The 20,574-nt window shown below is 37.2% G+C and overlaps 1 protein-coding gene across 1 annotated transcript in view; it reads left to right on the top strand.

Moving 5' to 3' along the window:
• The window catches only part of ARMC1 (armadillo repeat containing 1), a 31,667-nt gene extending 11,352 nt beyond the window's left edge, over positions 1-20,315 (top strand). Inside the window, exons 3-6 of the mRNA XM_008644149.2 lie at positions 13,653-13,842; positions 17,187-17,303; positions 17,387-17,461; positions 18,008-20,315. Of these exons, the coding sequence (XP_008642371.1) occupies positions 13,653-13,842; positions 17,187-17,303; positions 17,387-17,461; positions 18,008-18,199 (574 nt within the window). The 3' untranslated portion in view covers positions 18,200-20,315. The remainder of the gene's footprint in view (positions 1-13,652; positions 13,843-17,186; positions 17,304-17,386; positions 17,462-18,007) is intronic.
• The last annotated feature ends 259 nt before the right edge of the window (positions 20,316-20,574 follow it).

The raw sequence follows: 20,574 nt of genomic DNA, 5'->3' as shown, positions 1-20,574 counted from the left end.
AGTGTATTTCAATGTTAGTAACCATATATAGGAAGTTATGATCTCAACACAGAGGTGCAGGCACAGGGACAAATGATAACAAATAAAACACAAAAAGCATTAGTTAAAATCCTAGTGTTATAATATTGCTGTTAACCTAGACTTTAGTCATGATGTAATAGGCATTCTGGGAGAATCTTATGGCTGCTGTGAGGTAAGGAAATAAGGTTTGAAGTCTTGGAAAGATGGATGTCATTTGTAATACTAGTCAAAGACTGGATCATTGGCAATTCAAATGTAACTAGTAATTTACATGTTGAAGTACTACTGTGAGTTTATATTTTGGGTAATAGAAATTAGCAGTCATGTAAATACTGTTCTAAAGGTTTGTTATGAGAGGTACAATTTAGGTTAAGCTCACTGTTTGTGTGTGTAAAATTGATCGCAAAAAAATACAAAAGCATGATCCAATGGAAGGGTCTGCTCTGTGCCCTACAACAGGGACTTTTTGATGCTAGTGGGGTTTTTTTTGGGTTTTTGTTTATCTCAGGACCTCTCTAGTCCAAGAGACATTACACAGTCATTATTTCTACTTGCATGTAACTTGCTTAGTGAGTTCTATATGATCAGTACTGTTTCTATACTCAACAGTTTAGGTGTTTGTTAATCTCTGGTTTTGGATTTTCTGTGTTTGTGCTATTGTGCTAGTATTTTTTTCATTCTGTCGTGTGTGTAATTCCTCCTACAATATTTTTGACTGCAGTCAGAAATACAGTTTAGTTTTGCTCTTTGTTCTCCAAGCTACTGCTTTTACCTCACAATGTTCCACTTGGTGTCTGGCATTTCTGTCAGGACTGTTGGTTGTGCAGCTTTACATTGCCTGATGTCTGTCTCAGTTTAATCCAGGTACTGTGCTTCCATTGACTTTTCAGAGTCCCAGTTCAGTACATAGTGGTTCAATAGACCAGCTTTTACTGTGCTACGTCAGAGCATTCACACACTCCATGAAACAGTAGAACTTTTGTTATTGGTTTCTGTGCAGCACTTGCAGTTAATGCAAAACTTTCTCTGACACGACAGTGCTTGCATTTCAACAGTTTCTTTTGCCTCTTTTCTTTGATATAAATGTTTCATTTTGTTGGCATTTTGAGAATTTCATGTTAACTAATTGACAAATAGTGAAGTAACAAAGTAAGTCGTTATTAATGCACTGTTTTTATGTAGTGTAAGATTTAAGGAGTACCTGCAAGTTCTTCAAAATCATAGCCTTTGGCTGGTTTACAATTACTGGCTTAAGAATATGATAATACTAATTTCAAGCAATGAAAGTAGTTACCTATCCGCTGAGGTGCGTAAGTTCTACAGTGGTGATTTATGTACAGTTACCAAATCATAGGTTCCTAAACCTGGAAAAGAATTTTTAGTACCTGTTACTGAGTAAACAGGCATTATTCTGATGTTTTTCTGACAGAGGGAGGGCCACAGTCATAATTGCTTCGAGTGCTTTCTGTTGAAATGGGGAAAAAATCAGTTGGGAAGTTAAAAATGAGCTAGTTGCTTTTCACTGTAGGCAAGAAATACTGTGATGGGTATTGCAGAATTAAAAAAGCAGAGAACTTTGAAATATTGAGAGAAGGTTATAAAGTATAAAGTAACTTTAATAAAACCACATCTGTTTAAAAGCCTTTTGTACTCAATGTCTTAGCCAGTTTCTTCTTTATTTAGAAATTGGCTGAAACAGGGAGTTAAATATTTTAGAATGTCATTTAAGCTTAAGATGTTTTTACTTCCTATTTTTTTGCAGACTTTATATTAAAACAAATAGGGAACTCTGAGAAATGTTGATTATAAAAAATATGAAGTGGTTTACAGAGTGAGAGACAATGTTATGATACATTAAAAAATAATAGAATCTGAGTTGGTATTTAAATAACTGCAGACTGTAGGATAGGAAACAAATACTATAATGCTGAACTTAGTGCCTCAAGATCTGCGTGACATGGTGTGCCAAAAGGCAACTTCTTTTCTTTTTGTGGTGCAGCTCTGTACCTATGTGGAAAGGTAGAGATTTAAGTGGATTGGCAGAAGAGTCAGCATTAGTAATGGCAACACAGGATGCCTTTAATGCTCGATAAACCTTGTCATCGCTGGTGTTGAAAGCATTTCAGGAATACAGTGACCTTCTCTGGTTAGTATTGAGTTTACAAGAAAAAGTGCTGAGGTAGGTTCTTCAATATGCTGGCTTTTACTGGTGCGTACTAAAATTAAGAGCTAAGAAGGCTTAAGATGCTTTGAAATCAAAGTAACAAACTGTGTGATGAAGTATTGCATACTAGTGCAGGTGTGGATTGACAGTATTGTAGGCTGGAGTCATTTACTTATGAAAAGGAAGTTGATACATACTTAACACTGTGAGATTTCTCATCTTCCCCTGCCAGTGTCAAATACCTACACTTGGTTTACAGTGACCTCGTCCACAGGTGGTATTTGTCCCTGGTTTTTGACCTTCACAGTAAGCATCCCCAAAAAATTGCAGATTATTTTTCTAATAAACCATAAGTGGATTACCCTTTCATTACTCTTTTTTTTTTTTAGTGCTGCTTGATCAATAAATGTGGTACGGTGCTGGTGTGTGATTAGAACTTACATAGTTTCACGTGGGTATTACAGGCAGTAAATGCTACAAAGGGAAATGCCTGTAAAGATACTAATGATGAAACAGCTTTCATTAGTAGTTTCTAGATTCAGCTGTTATTTCAGAAGACAGTGAATTTTATTCTGGAACAATTAATGTAAAAGCATGTTATTCTCAATTACATGTATTTCTATCCAGGAATATGTTTTGATACTTTGTTGTTTTGCAGTACCTGCTACAATACCTTTCGGCAGGAGTTCTATGGTATTTTATAGCAGAAAGTCCTATCTAATAACTTGAAATAAATTAAAATTGTTAGCACGTGCTGTATTTATACAGTACATCATCAAATTCCCACAACATTTTTTCAAAACCTTGTTGTATGCTTCAGCCTGTTTTACATGGGGACTGCAGTCCCTTTGTGTAGAAGTGAAGCTGCTAATACTAGTTTGCTTAAAAAAAAATAGATCTTTGCTAATAAGTAAGTAGTTTAAGAGTAGGAAAACAAGATGTTTCAATAGTTACCTCCTTTGAGTCTCTGCTGAATTGATATTAACTATATTAGCAAATTAATCAAATACAAAGCTTAGACATAGATATGCCTGCATGGATTAAATCTGCATTTTTTTTCTCTGGGACAGATTGCTGCTGTAGTTTTATTCTTATTATTCATGCAGGCTTTGTTTAGGGAAGCCTGTATCTGTAAGCTTTCCAACCCTTGTTTTTTTTTTCTTTTTTTTTAACTTTCTCCAGTAAATTTCAGGGAATTTCCTTTTAAAAACTAAAATAAATGATGGGATTTTTAAGATATAAATGGATTTTCCAGGTAATTATAGACTATAATAATCTATTATTATATTATATATTTAGTGCTGTTAGCATGCTGGTAACACAAGAAAGTGGTATTAGGCTTCCTTCAAGATGTTTCTAAAATGATTCTGTGCTGAGCCTGATTTCAGCACTACCAATACTTCTACCTGGTCACTATAGCATCATTGCATCACTATAGCATCATTGCATCACTATAGCATCAAGAATTGGCTTTTTAATGCCAACATTTTATATCTTTCATTGTAAAGGACCAGAGACAGTTGTTTCCCTTAAGATTTTTTTTTTTTTTTAACCCTGATGGAATTTGTTGAAAGCATATAATAAACATGATTTCTGCCATCCATGAAATTATTACTGTTCATAAGCAGGCAAGATGTTGGAATTAGCAACTGTGAAATTCAACATGGAGTTTGTCTGTTAGGTGGACTCTTGTCTAGCAAATGCTACTATGGAGCCTTTTGAGTTTAGTTGAGTTAACAGGCCCTGCTTTGCTTTTTTTTTTTTTTTAATGTAGAGTATGTCCATATGGTAGATACCAAGCTGTGGGAGATCAAAAGTTGATTTTCCGTTTAGTGTATAAATAGCATGAGTTAAACAAAATTGGATGAATAGCTGGGTTAAGCATATGGCATATGTTCAACTCTGTTATCCCATTCTTGAAAGTTCATTCTCTTCTTGTGATCAGAGGACAATAGAATGAGTCAGGAAAGTGTTCTAAGTACAGGTAATTAATCAATTTGCTAAATGTTTAAATTTTATCACAGTCGCTATTTTACAGCAGTTAATGGGATTGTACTGTGATTTTACTCTTACTTACAACTCATTTAATATTTAAGCTTTTTTGTTTGTTTTCAACAGTCTTCAGAACATCCCAGCATTTACGTGGGGTATCTGTACAATTTCAGGGTCAGTAGGTATATGATGTAAATTGAGCTGGAAGTCACATTGGGAAATCCAATCCTCACTCCTAATTTCAGGGGGGTATGTCTTGTTAAGTACAAAATAAACGTTAAGACATCAGGTTTCCTCGTTCATTGCAAGCTATTTAGTTTAGTGTCTCCTGGTCAAATTTCACAGCTAGTTGCATGAGTAGAGTCTGGAAGGCTTGCCAAGTGGCAGGCCTCTTGCAGTTCTGGAGAGCATTCTAGGAAAATCTGTGAGACCTTGCCTTGTTTCCATGGTGCAGCAGCCTTGGAGCATATGGTTGATACCACTGGAATGTAGTCACATAACACAACTGTACTCAGGCTGTGCACAGGTTCATTGAGCAGTCCACCTGCTTGGTTTTGGGGTTTGGAGATCCATAGTGCTGCTGCTTCTTTTGTCACTTAAGGCTTGCCCAGTCCTACAGGCTCTCTTGTTTTTCCTGTTCTACACCTACAAATTGTTTTTCTTGTTAATGTTACTATGCTTAATGTATTGTTATTGACCAACATAAGGATCCTGCAGTCTGTATTCTTCAGGATTTTAACTTTTTTCTTTCCAGAAGGCAGGTGGTAATCATTTTGTCAGCTGCTCTATAATATTGTCTGGTCTTTGCTGTGTTTTGGGTCTGGAGGGAACTGAGGTGTTGCATGGTAATAGCACCATACTGGGACTCTGAGAAGGTGTGCACTGAAGTAATGCTGTTCTTCAAGTTGTTTTCAAATAACATGCCTGTTGCCTGGAACGAGTCAGGAGAGCAGTCACATGCTTGTGAGTGAGCCCACTGTATCACAGGATGCACTAAAAGCTTACAAGAAAGAGCAGCATTCTTGGAGATAAGAAAGAATCTTGCCCTGGCACTGGAGCAGAACAGGCAGAAAAGCAGCTAGATCAGATAACTGTCTTGAAACAGATTGCTTTTTCTCTAATACCGTGCTCTTTCTTTAGGCTTGTCATTCATGCTCAAAGTTTTCATCAAAACCATGTCAATCACTGTGTCTCACTTCCAAAATCAAGGATTAGTGATTTTGCACCCTCCCTATTGCAGAACTCTTTGCAGCTTACTGCTCCCTTTAGTTGCTGGAGACAATTTCTGTCTTTAAGTATAGGAAGAATGGATTCCAAAAGAAATTGTTTACCTGGAAACAAATACATCAGTGGTCTTAATGCATAGTGATCCGAGTATATGTTGATTAGCCATTTGGTACCCATAACTAAATGATAAATCTCTACCGTGTATATACTTTAAACATTCTGATATGCATGCACTTGGCCAACAATGGTAGAATAGAATGATAGAATTCCATGGATTGAAATGAATTCTTACTTGTGCTTTTTGTGTCATATGGGCTACTATGTTCATTGCAGTGAATGAAGTTTACTACGGAAATAAAATGTTGGTTGAAAATATCACTACTTAGGATCCTAGGGAAAAATATTATCTCTGCCTTATAGGGACAGTACTTGCATGTATGAAGAGGATTGGGATCAAATGAAAAAACCTATCATCACATAGAAGCAGATATTCTCTAACATTTTGGAAAGGTGCTTGCATCACTCTGTAAATGGAGTATCTCAAACTAGTATTTTGAAGGAAAAATTATGCATTCAGTCCTTAATTATGTTCACTGATTTAGGATTCTTCTGTAAGTTAGGTCAGAGAATTGTTTTTACGTTTAATTTATGAGTAGGTTATTTAGGATGGCATTCAGCCGAGGTCTTGCCAAATATTGGAACCTTAACTTGGATAATGAAGACATTTTTCTTCTTCAAACTCTTCGTATTTGTTAGACTTGAATTGTGTAGTGGATTCTTTTTAAAGATCTGTGCTTTAAGGTACTACTTTCCATTTCTATGTAAAATCCTTGAGATGTCAATACAGGAAATTTTACCTGAGCCAACTTTAAAACGTCAAGATCTGTTTCCTTAGTTTTGTGTTAAGAGTTTATCTTTCCTTCACCACTGTTAGCTACTTTTTTATTTTGCTTTTACAGACCTGCTCTTTTCTTTGTGTTGGTGTCCCAAGTATTAGTGAGCAAGGGCACAGTGATGAACCATACAGTGCACATTCACCTTTTCTGTTTGGCTGTACCACAGCCTGTGTCCATGATTTGTAAGGCTATATGTCATGCCCTTATGCTTACTTATGGGGCCAGGCCAACTGAAAATATATATGGTGCAGACACTCCCTGCGTGAAAGTGGTGTTATGTAAGCGATGTACTGCAAATATACCATTCTCATGTATCATTTTCCTTGCTTAGATCTTGACAGAGTTCTGGGGCGTGAGTTCTATCATAGAGTCTAGGTTGCCCTCTTTTCACAGAGGTTTCTCAGTTTAGAGAAATGAGCTGTATCTCTTCTCCATGTATCCTGAGAATTGTAAAATATCCTGAGTTGGAAAGGATCCAGAAGGACCATTGGGTCCAGCTCTGGCCCTGCACAGGACAGCCCCACAGGTCAGCCTTGAGTTGTAAGTGATGCCCGATTCTAAACCTAGGAGTTGGGAATGGTCTCTCTGTCTGTCTGGTTCTCTTGCTCGTGGGTAACCCTGGAGAAAAAAGGTCTGTCGGTACAAGGCTGAGATTGGTCCGTAGATTACAAAGTGAGTACTCTTGAGCTACATTGGATTCAGATAAGAGAGTAACAATGTAAACTGCTGCGTGAGTTTATATACACTGATTTTTTGATCTATGTTGTGAAGTTACTTGAGATGAAAATATTTCTTTAGTTTGCCTGTGTGATCTCATCTTTGGCTTTATACTATATTTACCAAATACAGTTATTGCTCTAAGTAGAATTATAAAGAAATTATATGTTTTGAGTGAGAAAACTGGGAGCAGTGTTCTCCTAAAATCAATGTCATGTTTGAACCAATGAACTATTGGATTTTTAAGTTTTGTATTAAAAATTACTAAATTGTTATTATAAGGTGTAATAATCTCAATAGTTTTTCTGTGATGACTGTGTGTAATAAGATCTTGCAATAAGTTAAAGTGGAACAGGTTGCCTAGGGAAGCTGTGGATGTACCATCCCTGAAGGTGTTTAAGGGCAGGCTGGATGCAGCTCTGAGCAAGCTGGTCTAGTTAAAGATGTCGCTGCCCATGGCAGGGGATTGGAACTAGATGGTCTTCAGGGTCCTCTTCCAACTTTAGCCATTCAAGGGTGATTCTATGAATGTGAAAACATCTGAAATACCAACTGACGAGTTCTAATGACTTTGAGAACAATGCCTTCCTTTTTGCATCTAGTCTTGCCTTTAGTTCATGATGCCTTAAGATAAAACAATTTAGGACTGAGCAGTGAACTGTCAATCTAAATATGAAAGCAGGAAATTTCTGAAATCAGTATTTCTAATTATCAGATGCATTAGAGTTATGTAATCTGTCATGCAGAACTCTTCGGAAAACAATGTGTAAAGAAAATAGTTGGCAGGAAAATTAAATAAATTTTTGTTTTACTTACGTAAAAGCCTATCTTCTAAAATATTCTTAACCTGAAAAAGTAAAGATCCACAAGTAGGTAAAAATGGATGTGCTCCATGCATATTGCTGTTTGAATTTACTTAATGACTTCTCAATATGTGTTCACAGACTCACAGGGTGATTGAGGTTGGAAAGGACCTCTGCAGGTCATCTGATCCAGCTCCTGTCTACTCAGGCATAGACACCTAAACCACATTGCCCAGAACCATGTCCAGGCAGCATTTGAGTGTCTCCAAGGATGGAGACTCTACAACCTGTGTGGACAGCTTCTGCCAGTGCTCGGTCACCTTCACAGTGGAAAAGTGTTTTCCGATTTTTCAGTTTGTGGCCATTGCCTCTGGTCCTGGCACTGGGCTCCACTGAAAACAGCCTGGTTTTGTCCTCTTTGCCCCCTCTTCAGGTATTTTTATACATTGATAAGCTCCCCCTGAGCCTTCTCTAGACTCAACAGTCCCAGGTCTGTCTCTCTCTTCTCTCATTAGCCCTGTAATCATATTCCTGACCCTTTGCTGGACTCTGCAGGATGCAGAGTCTTATGTATGGAGGAGCTCAGACCTGGACACAGCACTCCAGGCGAGGCCTCACCAGCGCTGGTGAAAGGGGCAGGACCACCTCCCTCTACCTGCTGGCAGCACTCCTGCTAATGCAGCCCAGAATAACCAGTGGCCTTCTTTGCTGCAAGGGCACATTGATGGCTGATGCTGATCTTCGTGACCAGCAGGTTCTTTGCAAAGCTGCTTTCCAGCTGGTTGTTCTGGGATTGCACCTGATCTGCTTGGTGCCTGGGGCTGTTCCTCTCCGGGTGTGAGACTTTGCACTTGCCCTTGTTAAACTTAATGAGATGCCTGTCAGCCCATTTCTCCAGCCTGTTGAGGTCTCTCTGGCACAGCTGTCTGATGTATCTGTCACTCCTTCCTGTTTTGTGTCATCTGCAGACTTGTTAAGTAAGGGTCCATTGTGCCCCAGATCTTTAATGAGGATACTGAACAGAATGGGATCTGGTGTTGACCCCTGATGTACACTGCTAGATACTGACCTCCAGCTAGATTTCATGGCCTCAATCACCACCTTCTGGGCCTGGCCATCTAGCCAGTTTTCAGTCCACATCACAGTCTGGTCAGCCAGTCCATCCTTTATCAGCTTCTCTGTGGGGATTGTATACTGTCAACAGACAGTACCCATTTGCTCTCCCATCCCAGTGAAGACAGTCATTTCATTGTAGAAGGCTCCTGGGGTGCTCAGGCGCAACTTTCTCTTTTTGAATCCATGCTTGCCCTTCCTGTGCACCTTCAGATTTGTTCCATCACCTTCCCAGGGGTTCAGAGTTTATCAGAGCTTTGACATTTAATGAATGAACAATTAACTTTGTCATCTTACTGTGGGTAGTGGACAAACTGAGCAAGTACATCCAAAAGCAGAATTACTACAGAAGTGAAAGTTTTGGAATTAAATGACATAAATCTCCTTTTGATAGAGTCTGGGATGTAATTGAGGCTTGGGTAAAGAAAATCCCCTCTTTTATTTGGAAAACTCTTGTGTCAAGGTGTTAAACTGAGTAGAAACATGGGAATGAAATGCTGTTGTAGTGTTTGTTACATGTTTGGCTAATGTGTCTTTAGAGCACAATGGGTGCCACTAAGGAAAGGCATGTAATAGTTCCTGTGTTAGTGCACAGGGTCTGCTCTACTTTGAGCAGGGTTACAGTTGCATGTTTCCTCTGATGTAGGAGTTTGTATGTAATGTACATGTATGTACACATCTTTATTTTAAAAAAGATGCAGAAAATACTATATCTTAAAAAAGGGTGAGATTATCTTCTACATGCTCACCCTTCCATGTATATATTTATAAACTTATTTATGTCTTACCCTTCTCTAAGAGGGGAAAACCCACTATTCTAGTCTTTCTCAGTCTTTGTGCTTCTTCTAAAGAAAGAAACCAAGTCTTTGTTACCTTTGCATCAGATGAAGCTATGCTAGGAAGGTTGTCATGCCCTTCTATTATCATTTATGTTGCTGTGTGTGTACTTAAGTCACATGCTAGTTGTACAGCCGTGATGCAGTACACTGCTTACACATTCTTTCCAAGCATCCGTACTCTGCCCACATCACACACACCTTTGGAGTCATAGCCATTAGTTCTCACGTCCTTTAAGGTTAGCTAAAACTTAAAATGTCTTGCTATGCTAATAAAACCTCTGCAGCACTTGGACCATGTTTAAAAAGTTATTTTTAATTGTGTAGAAAATGAGAACTGTTTCTTGTATCCTCTTCTGACAGATACAGCACATGTCACTTGGATTCTGTGTTCATATTGCTCATACAGCCAGCCTTGGGTGAATATGATGGAAGGACAGGCAGCAATCTAGGATGACAGGAATTCAGGAAGACAGTGAAAACTAAAGGGTTGGGTTTCTGACAGGCATCTTCTGAATCTTGCTGAAGTAATGTAAGATGTTACTGCCTCTGAAAGAGATGGTAACCAACTCCTGCCAACTGTTGCTCTGCTCTAAGTAGATGCTACCATTTCCGTAGCAGGATAGCAGAACACTAGTCATAGAATCACAGAACAGCCCAGGTTGGAAGGGACCTCAAAAGATCATCTGGTTCAACCTTTCCTGGGAAGGGGGGCCTAGATGAGACTATCTTGTGCCCTGTCCAACTGTATCTTGAAAACCTTCAGCAATGGGGGCTGTACCATGTGCCTTGGTGAGATTTTTCCAGTGATTGATTGTTCTCAAACAAGCTCTAGCTACACAGTGACTTTATAGAATGTACCTGCACCTTCAGTGGTGACTATAGTGCTCTACTGGAGTGGGAGAGAGAGCAAGAGTTCCCTTGTGCTGGCTCTGGTGGTGGCAGGAGACTGGGTCAGACAGCTGTGGGCAGTGTTGTCTGAAACTGCTGACACACAGGTGCTGGGAGGGCTGGTGTCAGTGCCCTCAGAACTCTTCTCCTAAAGTTTTTTCATTTTAGGCAACGAAACCACAGCCTGTGAGTTAAAGTAGTTTTTAAAAAAAAACTTATACTGTTCTGTGGTTTAATTTTATGTGCAGTTTCATTGTATTTGTTTTTAATAGCAATATAGGATATAAAGAGACTCAGCATTGAACATTACCTTGGTTTTGCAATAAAGAGGGTGTATTATACTTGTTTCCAGATAGGTACTTTTTTTCCTTAAAGATCATAAAATCATAGAATAGTTTGGGTTGGGAGGGACCTTCAAATGTCCTCTAGTCCAAACCCCCTGCAATGAGCAGGGATATCTGTGACTGAATTGTCCAATTTGACATTGAGTGGTTCCAGGGATAGGGCATCTACTGTTTCTATGGGTGATCTGTGCCAGTGTTTCACCCCCCTTATCATAAAAAATTTCCTTTCATCTAGTCTGATATTAAGTTACAAAGGTTTCTATTATTTTTACAACTGTTGCAGAAATTGCTTTGATGAAAGAATAACAGGTTGCCAAGAACTTGTATTCACTCATTTTACCAGTACACTTAAAATTGTAGAAGGTTTTGTCGGGAATTTTGAGCATCTTTGTTTAACTGAGTTGCTGAAAGTATAGTATTTTGTTTCTGCAGAATAAAACTGATTTATGCCTTTACTTGGGATTGTTTTGCAATCCGATATTTCTATGTGGCAGCCATTGTCCTTGCCCCTGTAGTGTAGTGTCTGAGTTTCTGGCTGCTTTTTATTACACAGTCAGTTGCTTATTACAGATTCTCTTTATATAAAGATTAAAGTCTTGCATTTGGGGTTTTTTTTAAAGGTAATAGGGGTAACTGAGTGGTATATAGTAGTAATCCTCTGTTTGGAAAAATACAGGAAATTATCTGAGTATCTTGTTTGAGTGTGTGTGTGCATATGTGTGTATGCACATAAAATTTACCAGTATAGACTTGTTTTAGGAAGATCTTGGAATAACTGTGTCAAATAAGACCCAATTTACTTTTGTGTTTTAAAGTCAACAGGTTGTTTCAGTAGTACAGTTAATAGCAGGTCATTAGTTTTGCAAGAACTGTGCCAACTGTAATGTTGGGAGAATAAAACATATTTTAGAATCACTGTTGATTTTTTGCTTTTAGGCACTTGAATATTTTATATTTGCTGACATAGTGACAGCTTTAAATTCTCTTTCTTTTGTGTAGGTGTGTGTATATATATGCATATATATATATATACACATCTATTATGGCAAACATTAAGGATGCTTTATTTCTCATTTGTCTTTCTGACTTTTTTTTAATCTGTGATGCAATAGTACAGTTGTTTTCAAGCAAAACCCGTTAACCAACAGCATAGTGGGTGCTGTAGGTGGAATAGTGACATTTTCAATAGTTTGCTTAGTGAGTTGTATTTAAACTTACCAAAAAATAAAACTTCTCTATTGTAAATCACTTTATATGGACAGGATTGTTGTTGTTGAAAGAAACTGGCAAAACTAATAGTCTCTTGATAAGATGTCACTTTAGCAAAAGCTGATTTATTACTACCTCAAGACATCCACTTGCATGGCTTTATCATCAGTTCTATTACTTTATCTAATAAATTATGGAAGGATGATGTTGAAATCTTTGTGATTTCCCAGCACTTGTTTCTGTGAATTAACGTAAGTGATTTTTCAGTATAGGAAAGCAGAACATAAGCATGTATTTAAAACTGAACATATGTTGGAATGCTTTTCCCTTTTTAGGTCTTGATTATTTGCTTATTACCACTTTTTTCTTTTTTTTTTCTTTTTCTCTTTTTTTTTTTTTTCCTTTGAATGTTGTTAACCTACTGAATTATCACACGAACTGACATCTTCCTTTCCAAATGGGTGCTGTTCAAAACAAGGTGCGGAGAAGAAAAAAAAAAAAGGCTAGCTGAGACCACCACAAGCTGAGGACTCCTAACATGCTTGCTTTAGTGTTCTCTCTTGTCCATATGGTAGGATGGAAAATGTGTTTAATGTCTGGTAATTAAGGAAGTCAAATGGAAAAAAAATAAATCTAAAGGTACTTGTTACTTACTTAGTGTTGCTAAACAAAGCATCAAAGCTGTCATTCATCATTTTAAGATTAATTGCAAGTTGATGCAGTAATAATTTTGTTTCTACACAAAGCTTTAAATCACTGGCAAAATTAGAACAGGGCTGAATTTGGACAACAGATTTATGTTAGTACCTTATTAAAATTAGTTTTAATTAATCATAAGAATTTAATGTATGTTGAGTCTATTATCTACTTTTTTTTCTATCTAAAAAAATGCTATCATATAATTCATGCCATAAATTCTAGTTTAATCAGGAATAACCTTTGGATTCTTTAAGAAAATTTGCGTTTCTGCTGTGCTGCTGATGCTCAGTAACTTTGGAGAAGAAAACATTTGGAAAGATGCCAGTTCTACAGAGAAATTATTTTTATTGTGTAGCAAGGAAAGTGGGAAACAAAACATGTCACAAGGCAATTGGAGAAGTTTCATTATAAAAAAAAAAAAGCTCAACACAAAGTAACCCTGGAGCACTGACCCTCTACTACCGTGTTTGGTTTGTACTTGTCAAACTGGTATAAACTGTTCATGTTGTTTGAGAACAGACTTGTCTGTAATGATCATGGAATCAACAAATCGACATAAAAATTGGAGTCGGGAAAAGAAAATAGTTTTACCCAATTTCTTCTCTCCCCACTTAACATTTTTGCCATGTTTTTACTGTACCACATGGAGTATTCCAGTTGCAAGGATGTAATCAATAGCTCTTTGGAGTAGTAATGTGAAAACAAATACTTGGAAGTCTTAGTCCCTTTTGTTCTTTAAGGACCACTACACCAGGAGAGACTAAACTTCTGGCTTCTGAAGTCTATGATGTCCTTCAGTCTTCCAACATGTCAGACATGGACAGTGTGAATGAGATGAATTATCGTCGGCGGAAAGCACAGTTTTTCCTCGGCAGCACAAACAAGCGTGCCAAGACGGTGGTTTTGCATATAGATGGCCTTGATGATTCGGTAAGGAAACCTTCAGAGTTTGTATAAATAAAGCATGCTGTACTGAGGTGTATTTTGACCACAGAAACCCAGTCAAGCTACTTGTGTGGCATCATCAATTGTCAGCCATTTCTGTGAGTTGTATTTTGAATCATGAAATATGTATAAAATCTTGCATAAATTGAGCTTACTTAGAATACCTAAAGATGATGTTTTAAGGCAGTTTTCTTGATGGTTTTTTAATTACTCTAAAAACACTATTCTGTTTCTACCTCTCCTAATTTTCTTTCCTTTTTCAAGAAAGAATAGAATGAACAATGTGCCTTCAGCATTTTTCACTTAAGGATATCTTGTGATCGTATAAGTGTGTTTATCTAAAAAAAGTTTCCTTTTAGTTATGAGAGATTTAAGACACTAGGGATTTTTTTTATTATTCTTAATTTAGAAATGCTGTATGTTCTTTGAGTTGGTTTTCCTGCATCTTTTCATTGTCTGTGAGATCTTTTCTACTGTAGTGACCAGAATGGCATTTGAATTAATGAGGTCTCACTGAGTCTTTATGTAATGTCAGAATACTTCTACAGATTTATCTACCATACTCCTGTAGATAACACCCCAGGGCCATGTTTGCCTTTTTACGGCTGCCAAACAGCATGTAGGCTGTTTAAGCATGTTATCCACAAGTGCCCTCCGGACTCTGTATCTTTCAGTTTTGTACCCATTTTAAATGATCAAACCTGATCCTTTGCTTTGTTGCTTTACATTCTGCCAAGTAAGCATGTCCACAGGCCCAGTTTACCAACAGCATACCCACTGTTGTGTTTTCATAAGACCATAGTTAATTCCTTTAGAAATAACATGCTGCTCTAGCTCACTTTATACAAATATTTTTTACAGTTTTGTCCTTCCAGCACTTGCTCTATCTAGAAAGGCAGTGCTTTGTCAACACCATTGGCTTTTCTACTCTGTGAAATTTTTAAAATTCAGTCCAATAGGTTGTTGTTTTTAAGCTTGTAGTTGGTGTGTTTGTTCACAGGTATCTCCAAGCAAGAAATTTCATCCACTTCTACTTCGTGAGTTTAGATATTTCGCCTGTAGTCCAATTCTATCTTAAAAGTGTGCCTTTGTTTTCTTCAACAAGTGGAACTTAGCAATATTTGTGGAGTTTTCTCTCTGCAATGCTGAGGTAAAGGTATTGTGAAAAAGCATAGAGTATTTAGATATTCATCTCTAGAGAGCAAAACTGCAGGTAGATAACAGCAGCATGTTTTCCTAGCTCATTGTTAAAGGAGAATCTGGCTGTGCAGAGACTGAGATAGCTGATGTACGTAGCTCTGTATTTCATCAGATGATTAAAGAAATGTTAGTGATACTGGAGGTGCTCACCAGAAGTTAAACATGCCTGTAATGCTGTTTTAAATGTTGTGATAAATTGGGACTGGGAGGGTGATAAAGCTTGTGAGCAACAAAAGCCATTTAGTTTCATTTAATAGTTTATTCCTGACTTAAGTAGCAGAGAATATTAGATTGCATATATGAGTTTGAAAAGGTGTGGAGTGTAAGCACAGATCTTTAGACATGGTGTTCTCAGTGATTTACGTTTGTAAATGGAAGCTGTTAGGAATGGCTGCAGATCCTACAAATGCTTGTGGATTTCAAAACCTCAAATAGTAGATACTGATTGTTTTAGGAAGAGAGGGGAAAGGTTGGTTGTTGTTTAATGTGGTGTTGGGTGTTTTAATTTTAAGATCTAATTACCAAATTTGGTGATAAAGGTAAAAAACAAGGCAATAATGCAGGAGTTTGTGGCATGCCTCTCAGTCAGTTTTCTAGTCTGTACATTTTAGTAGTATTTTTGAGGGGCATGGTAATCAGGGTTTGGTGTGCAAGGAAATAACCTAAATCTTGCCTATGCCCATGCTTCAGGAGTACCATGCAGAAAGACGTTTAGTTGTGTGTTGCTGGGGTTTGTGGCTACCTGCCAGTCAAATGTCTTTTGCAAAGTATGTCTGTGCAGCAAAGCTGGTGGCTGCTGAGCTGCCAGCTTTTTAAGGAGTTTATGTGGACCTTAATAAGCTTCGTCTTCTAAGAAATGATTTACCAGTTATCTGATCACTGAAAGCCTCATTTCGAATTAAACTGAGGTGTCTGTGATTCACCTGGGATCTTAAGAGTAAAAAGCTGAATTCTGTCACAGACTTACTATACACCCATGTATAAATTTATTTCTTTAGGCTAAGAAGCTATGAATGTGTTGCTTCATGTGTCCAGAATTAGGTTTCAACTTTCACTTGTGTAAGGCAGCCTATCATCTTTGCATCAATTATATATACTTTGTATAGTAAAGGTAGCCTATCTGACAAAGCTATTTTTTGTAAAATGCAAAAATGTTAACAATTTCAATACATAAACTTACACAAATGAATTGTTTCAATATATATGCTAAACTGCTAAAAAAACCCCCCTAACTGCTTCAGTTGGTTCTTCCGCAGATTAAACAAATTTATTTTGCTTGTTGTGCATACAGTGAATACTCACCAGTGATTATTTGGTAACTAATGTAAATATGCTTTGAAATAACTAATTACTTAAAACTTTACAGGAAAAAAAGTTAAGTATATCATTGTTTTAAACCTATGTGAAGGCTGTCAGTTTATTTCTGATACAGTCCATCTCTTTTTATCCCCTTCTGAGCTAGCAGAAGTATACTTTAATTCTTTTTGTTACAATCATCTTGTGCAAATATTAAAAGGAAAAAATAGAACATTCTAAGGTAATGTAGCAGATGCAACTGCTACGGGTCAATGTAATGTTACAGCACAGTAGGTGATGTCACTTGCTTTATACATAACGTTCTGTGGGTTATCAACCAAATATTTTCCTTTTAAAATAAGAATTAAGTGTATGCTGTGCCATGATGTCTGTGAGCTGCCACAGATGAAGCAGCTGAAAGATACAACAGCTGCTTTGATGCATTCAGTCAGTATGGAGCCAAGGTGTCTGATAAATAGCAACTTAAACACTACCTACTCATCAATGAGCACTTCAGTCAATCAGAACTTAACCAGAGGGAACTGTTTAGCTGATCGCACGGAGAAAAACATTCTTTGCTTTTCAGCACTTTTCTCTAATTATTTACAGTTGATTCCATCCTTCTTTGACTTCTTAAGTGTAAGCAATTTTTTTTTTTTTGTGGCAAGAGAGTCTAATATTTGTGCTCTAAAATGTAAGTCTTAGTTTTTCTGTTACTCAACCACACTTTTGTAACCATGTGCTTGGAGACATCCAGGAACACCTTAATAATTAATTGTGAGCATTTACACATGATATGTTTTTTAGTTGTGGGACTTCTGTTTGTTTTTCAGTCTCGAAGGAATCTTTGTGAAGAAGCGTTGTTGAAAATTAAAGGTGTTATTAGTTTTACCTTTCAAATGGCTGTTCAAAGGTGCGTGGTCCGAATTCGCTCAGATTTAAAAGCAGAGGTAAGTGCTTGGTAACCCTCCAGATCCTCACGTTATTGCATTCTGTTGCACTGAGCTCTTGCTTTTTTTTTGTGTACTTGCAGGCACTGGCAACGGCAATAGCATCAACCAAAGTTATGAAGGCACAGCAAGTTGTGAAAAGTGAAAGTGGTGAGGAGGTAAGATCTGTATGTTCCTAAATACCAATTGTTACAGCTCAGCTGTATCTTTAGTATCAGCACCTCTCTGCCCATAACATCTGATGGTAGGCAAAATTTTTTAAGCATGAGTGCTACACATCCAGTACAGGGGGAATCAAGGGTATCCTATGTCAGGATATGAATCCACAGAACAGTTATGCAGAAATCATTGTTCAGAAGAAGGACAAAAGTGCTGTAATTGATTAGCTCCGTAGTGATATGAAAAGGGTCATAATGAACGTGGTGGGTTTTCTTGGTTGGAGTTGCTGATGTGCTTTTGTTTCACAGCTACACTAAAAGGTAGTCTGTATTTATTTGATACTTTCTCTTCCCTGTTAAGCCAAAGCTTTTCTTGTGTATCTTCTAAGCATAGTAGGGTCCATTTATGTTCTTGCTCTATAGGGCAATGGGGAGGAGTCTCACAATGTGCATGCCTGTCACCCTGAACATGTATCTATTATAACGTTGATTCATTCTTTTAAGTTACAAGATTTGACATAATTTTAATCTGTTGTGTTTTACCAGATGCTAGTTCCATTCCAAGATACTCCAGTGGAAGTAGAGCAGAACACAGATCTACCTGAGTATTTGCCAGAAGATGAGAGCCCTACTAAGGAACAGGACAAAGCAGTGTCTCGTGTTGGGTCACACCCAGAAGGTGCAGCAAGCTGGCTCAGCACAGCAGCAAACTTTCTATCAAGATCTTTCTACTGGTGACTTGTATTTGGTGTTAAAAGACTGTGTGAATGAACCAACAAGGGGGCCAGTTTTCCATTGGTGTGGTGAACTGCCAGGTGCAATTTGCAATAAATCATCACGAAAATTTTAGATTAAGCAAATGTATGCTGCATTTTACATTTTATTGGACATTTGGCCTGATAGGGCAGGGGTCAAAGGACAGAGGCCTCCAATCAAATTGTTCTTTCGTTAGTTTTTCATGTAGATTTTACTGCTTCACTTTTTAAAAATGGGTCCACTGTTATATACCAAATGTGTATGCTATACATATAGAGCTTTAAGTTAAGTTTGACTTCACGTGAAACACATGCTAGGGAGAATCCATTCAACTCAAGTCTCAGGGCCTCTGTGAAAGAAAATTCTTAATAGCTCCAGTTGTACATTAAATGGAATGCCCTTTTCATTTCTACATCCCTTTGGACTAACATTATTTTGTTCAAATTCTAGATTTTGACTCCAGAGAAAAATACAGTCTGCCTCTTTTTTTGCCTTTGTTTTTACCAGCTGTGTTCACAGCATGAACACGAGGATCCCCTTTTGCTGTTAAACTAGAATCACTACAGACTTGAAATGTGTAACCTTTTTATGTATATTGATTTTTTTTCCCAGCCTGCCCTTAACTATTGGAGTGCTTAAGATAAGAAAAAAGGGACTGAATAAACACAAATATGTATACATACATTGTACAGTAAATAAACTAGAACATATTTGTAATGATGGGTGTGACTGACATATATATATATATATATATATATCAGTGTGTGTATATATATATACACACACACACACACACACACAAATGTATAACTAATAAATACCACTGACTGCTGTTCAGGCTAGCTGGGAAGACTAGCAGAAGAAGCTGTGGTCTAATGTAGTGATGACCCATTGCAGCTCTGCCCGCAGAAAATAGAGGAATGTAGACTATATTTGATTAAGAAATGGTGTTTACTGTTAGGAAGTATTTAATGGTAACTAAAACTTTAGACTTGAAGTATAAAGCAGGACAGAATGCCTCTTTTGCCACAGTGCCACACTTAAAAATTTTGACTTTAACTCTTTGTTTTCCCCTAACAATTCTTATATGCAATTACTGTTTCCTCCTAATGTCTTTCATGAGACTCCCATGAAAGTACATCAGCTTGGCTTAAAAACATATGCAGACAATTGGCTTTGCCCTGTAACTTACAGACAGTATAAGTTTAAAGATGTCTTAGTAATTCCTGTGAGCAGAAGTGATAATAAGAGCAAAACTTCTGTAGATAGAGAATAACATATATCTGAGCTCACTGTGTGTGAGAGGATTCAATACACAGTGCTTGAAAACTGCAGTGCCCCTGTTTTGTTGCACCAGAGAAATACAGCTGAGAACTTTGAAACATGTTATAAACGTCGTTATACAGTGCTTTTTTGTGGTAATGTATTTGCTATAATATGAATCATATTTACCACTTGGAGACTCAGAAAAGAAAATTAATGCATCAAAGTTATTCTCCTGTGCCTATGCACAAGGAATAAATAAAAAACCCTACAGGCTGTCATAATACTACAGAAATGCTGAGGATACGATAATGTAAAATAATAATGCAGGTCAGAGTTCACCCACCCAGGTTAATTGTCATTCTAGGGAAAAAAAAAAGAAACAGAATCCTGTTGGCAGACTAGATATCTCATGTTTTTTAATATATCTAGTTTATTTTTGATTCAGGTTTACACGCACAGATTGAAAATACAGGCTTTTCAGGGCATGTATTGCTTTAAGTATGTAATACTACGCATATTGCTGTCTAGAATGTTACAGTACCAAATGTGTTTGAAAAGTCCTCTGTTCTATAGCCATGAATGCAGAGTTTTGTTTTTCTGCATTAACATCTGTTTGCATTTGCATTACTGCACATCTATTTGCTAAAAGACTACACCTTTTGGATATTAATGGTTCAATACCAGTAGGTATTACAGTTTGTTTGTGCATTCAGTCTGTAGGTGTGCTTTTATGACAGTATTGCAGCTCTTGTAGAACAGTTTAAGGCATCTGTAAAAGTTTTTGAAATACACTGTAAAATAATAAAGGATAATATAACTAAACAAAACATGACTGGCGCCTTTTCAACTGTCTAAAGAAAACCTGGTACCTTCTTAAAAGTTCTGACATTCTTTTAAGCTATTTGTGGTTTTAGAAGTGTATTTATTCATCTTTAATTTAACAGAGAGGAATGCAGATGTCCAATCATAGTGAGTCCTTTGCTGTATATCTCAGCAGGGCTTTTGTATTTGTGTAGAACATGCTTACATTTCAAACAAAGTTTTTGTAAAAAGTGGGTAAGCAGAAGATATTTGAGGATATTATCTCAAAT

Source organism: Corvus brachyrhynchos, unplaced genomic scaffold, assembly GCF_000691975.1.
Source record: "Corvus brachyrhynchos isolate BGI_N302 unplaced genomic scaffold, ASM69197v1 scaffold230, whole genome shotgun sequence".
In the NCBI taxonomy this organism is placed as follows: Eukaryota; Metazoa; Chordata; class Aves; order Passeriformes; family Corvidae; genus Corvus; species Corvus brachyrhynchos.
The sequence above is the reverse complement of the archived record's forward strand: the minus strand, read 5'-3'. Positions and strand labels throughout refer to the sequence as shown.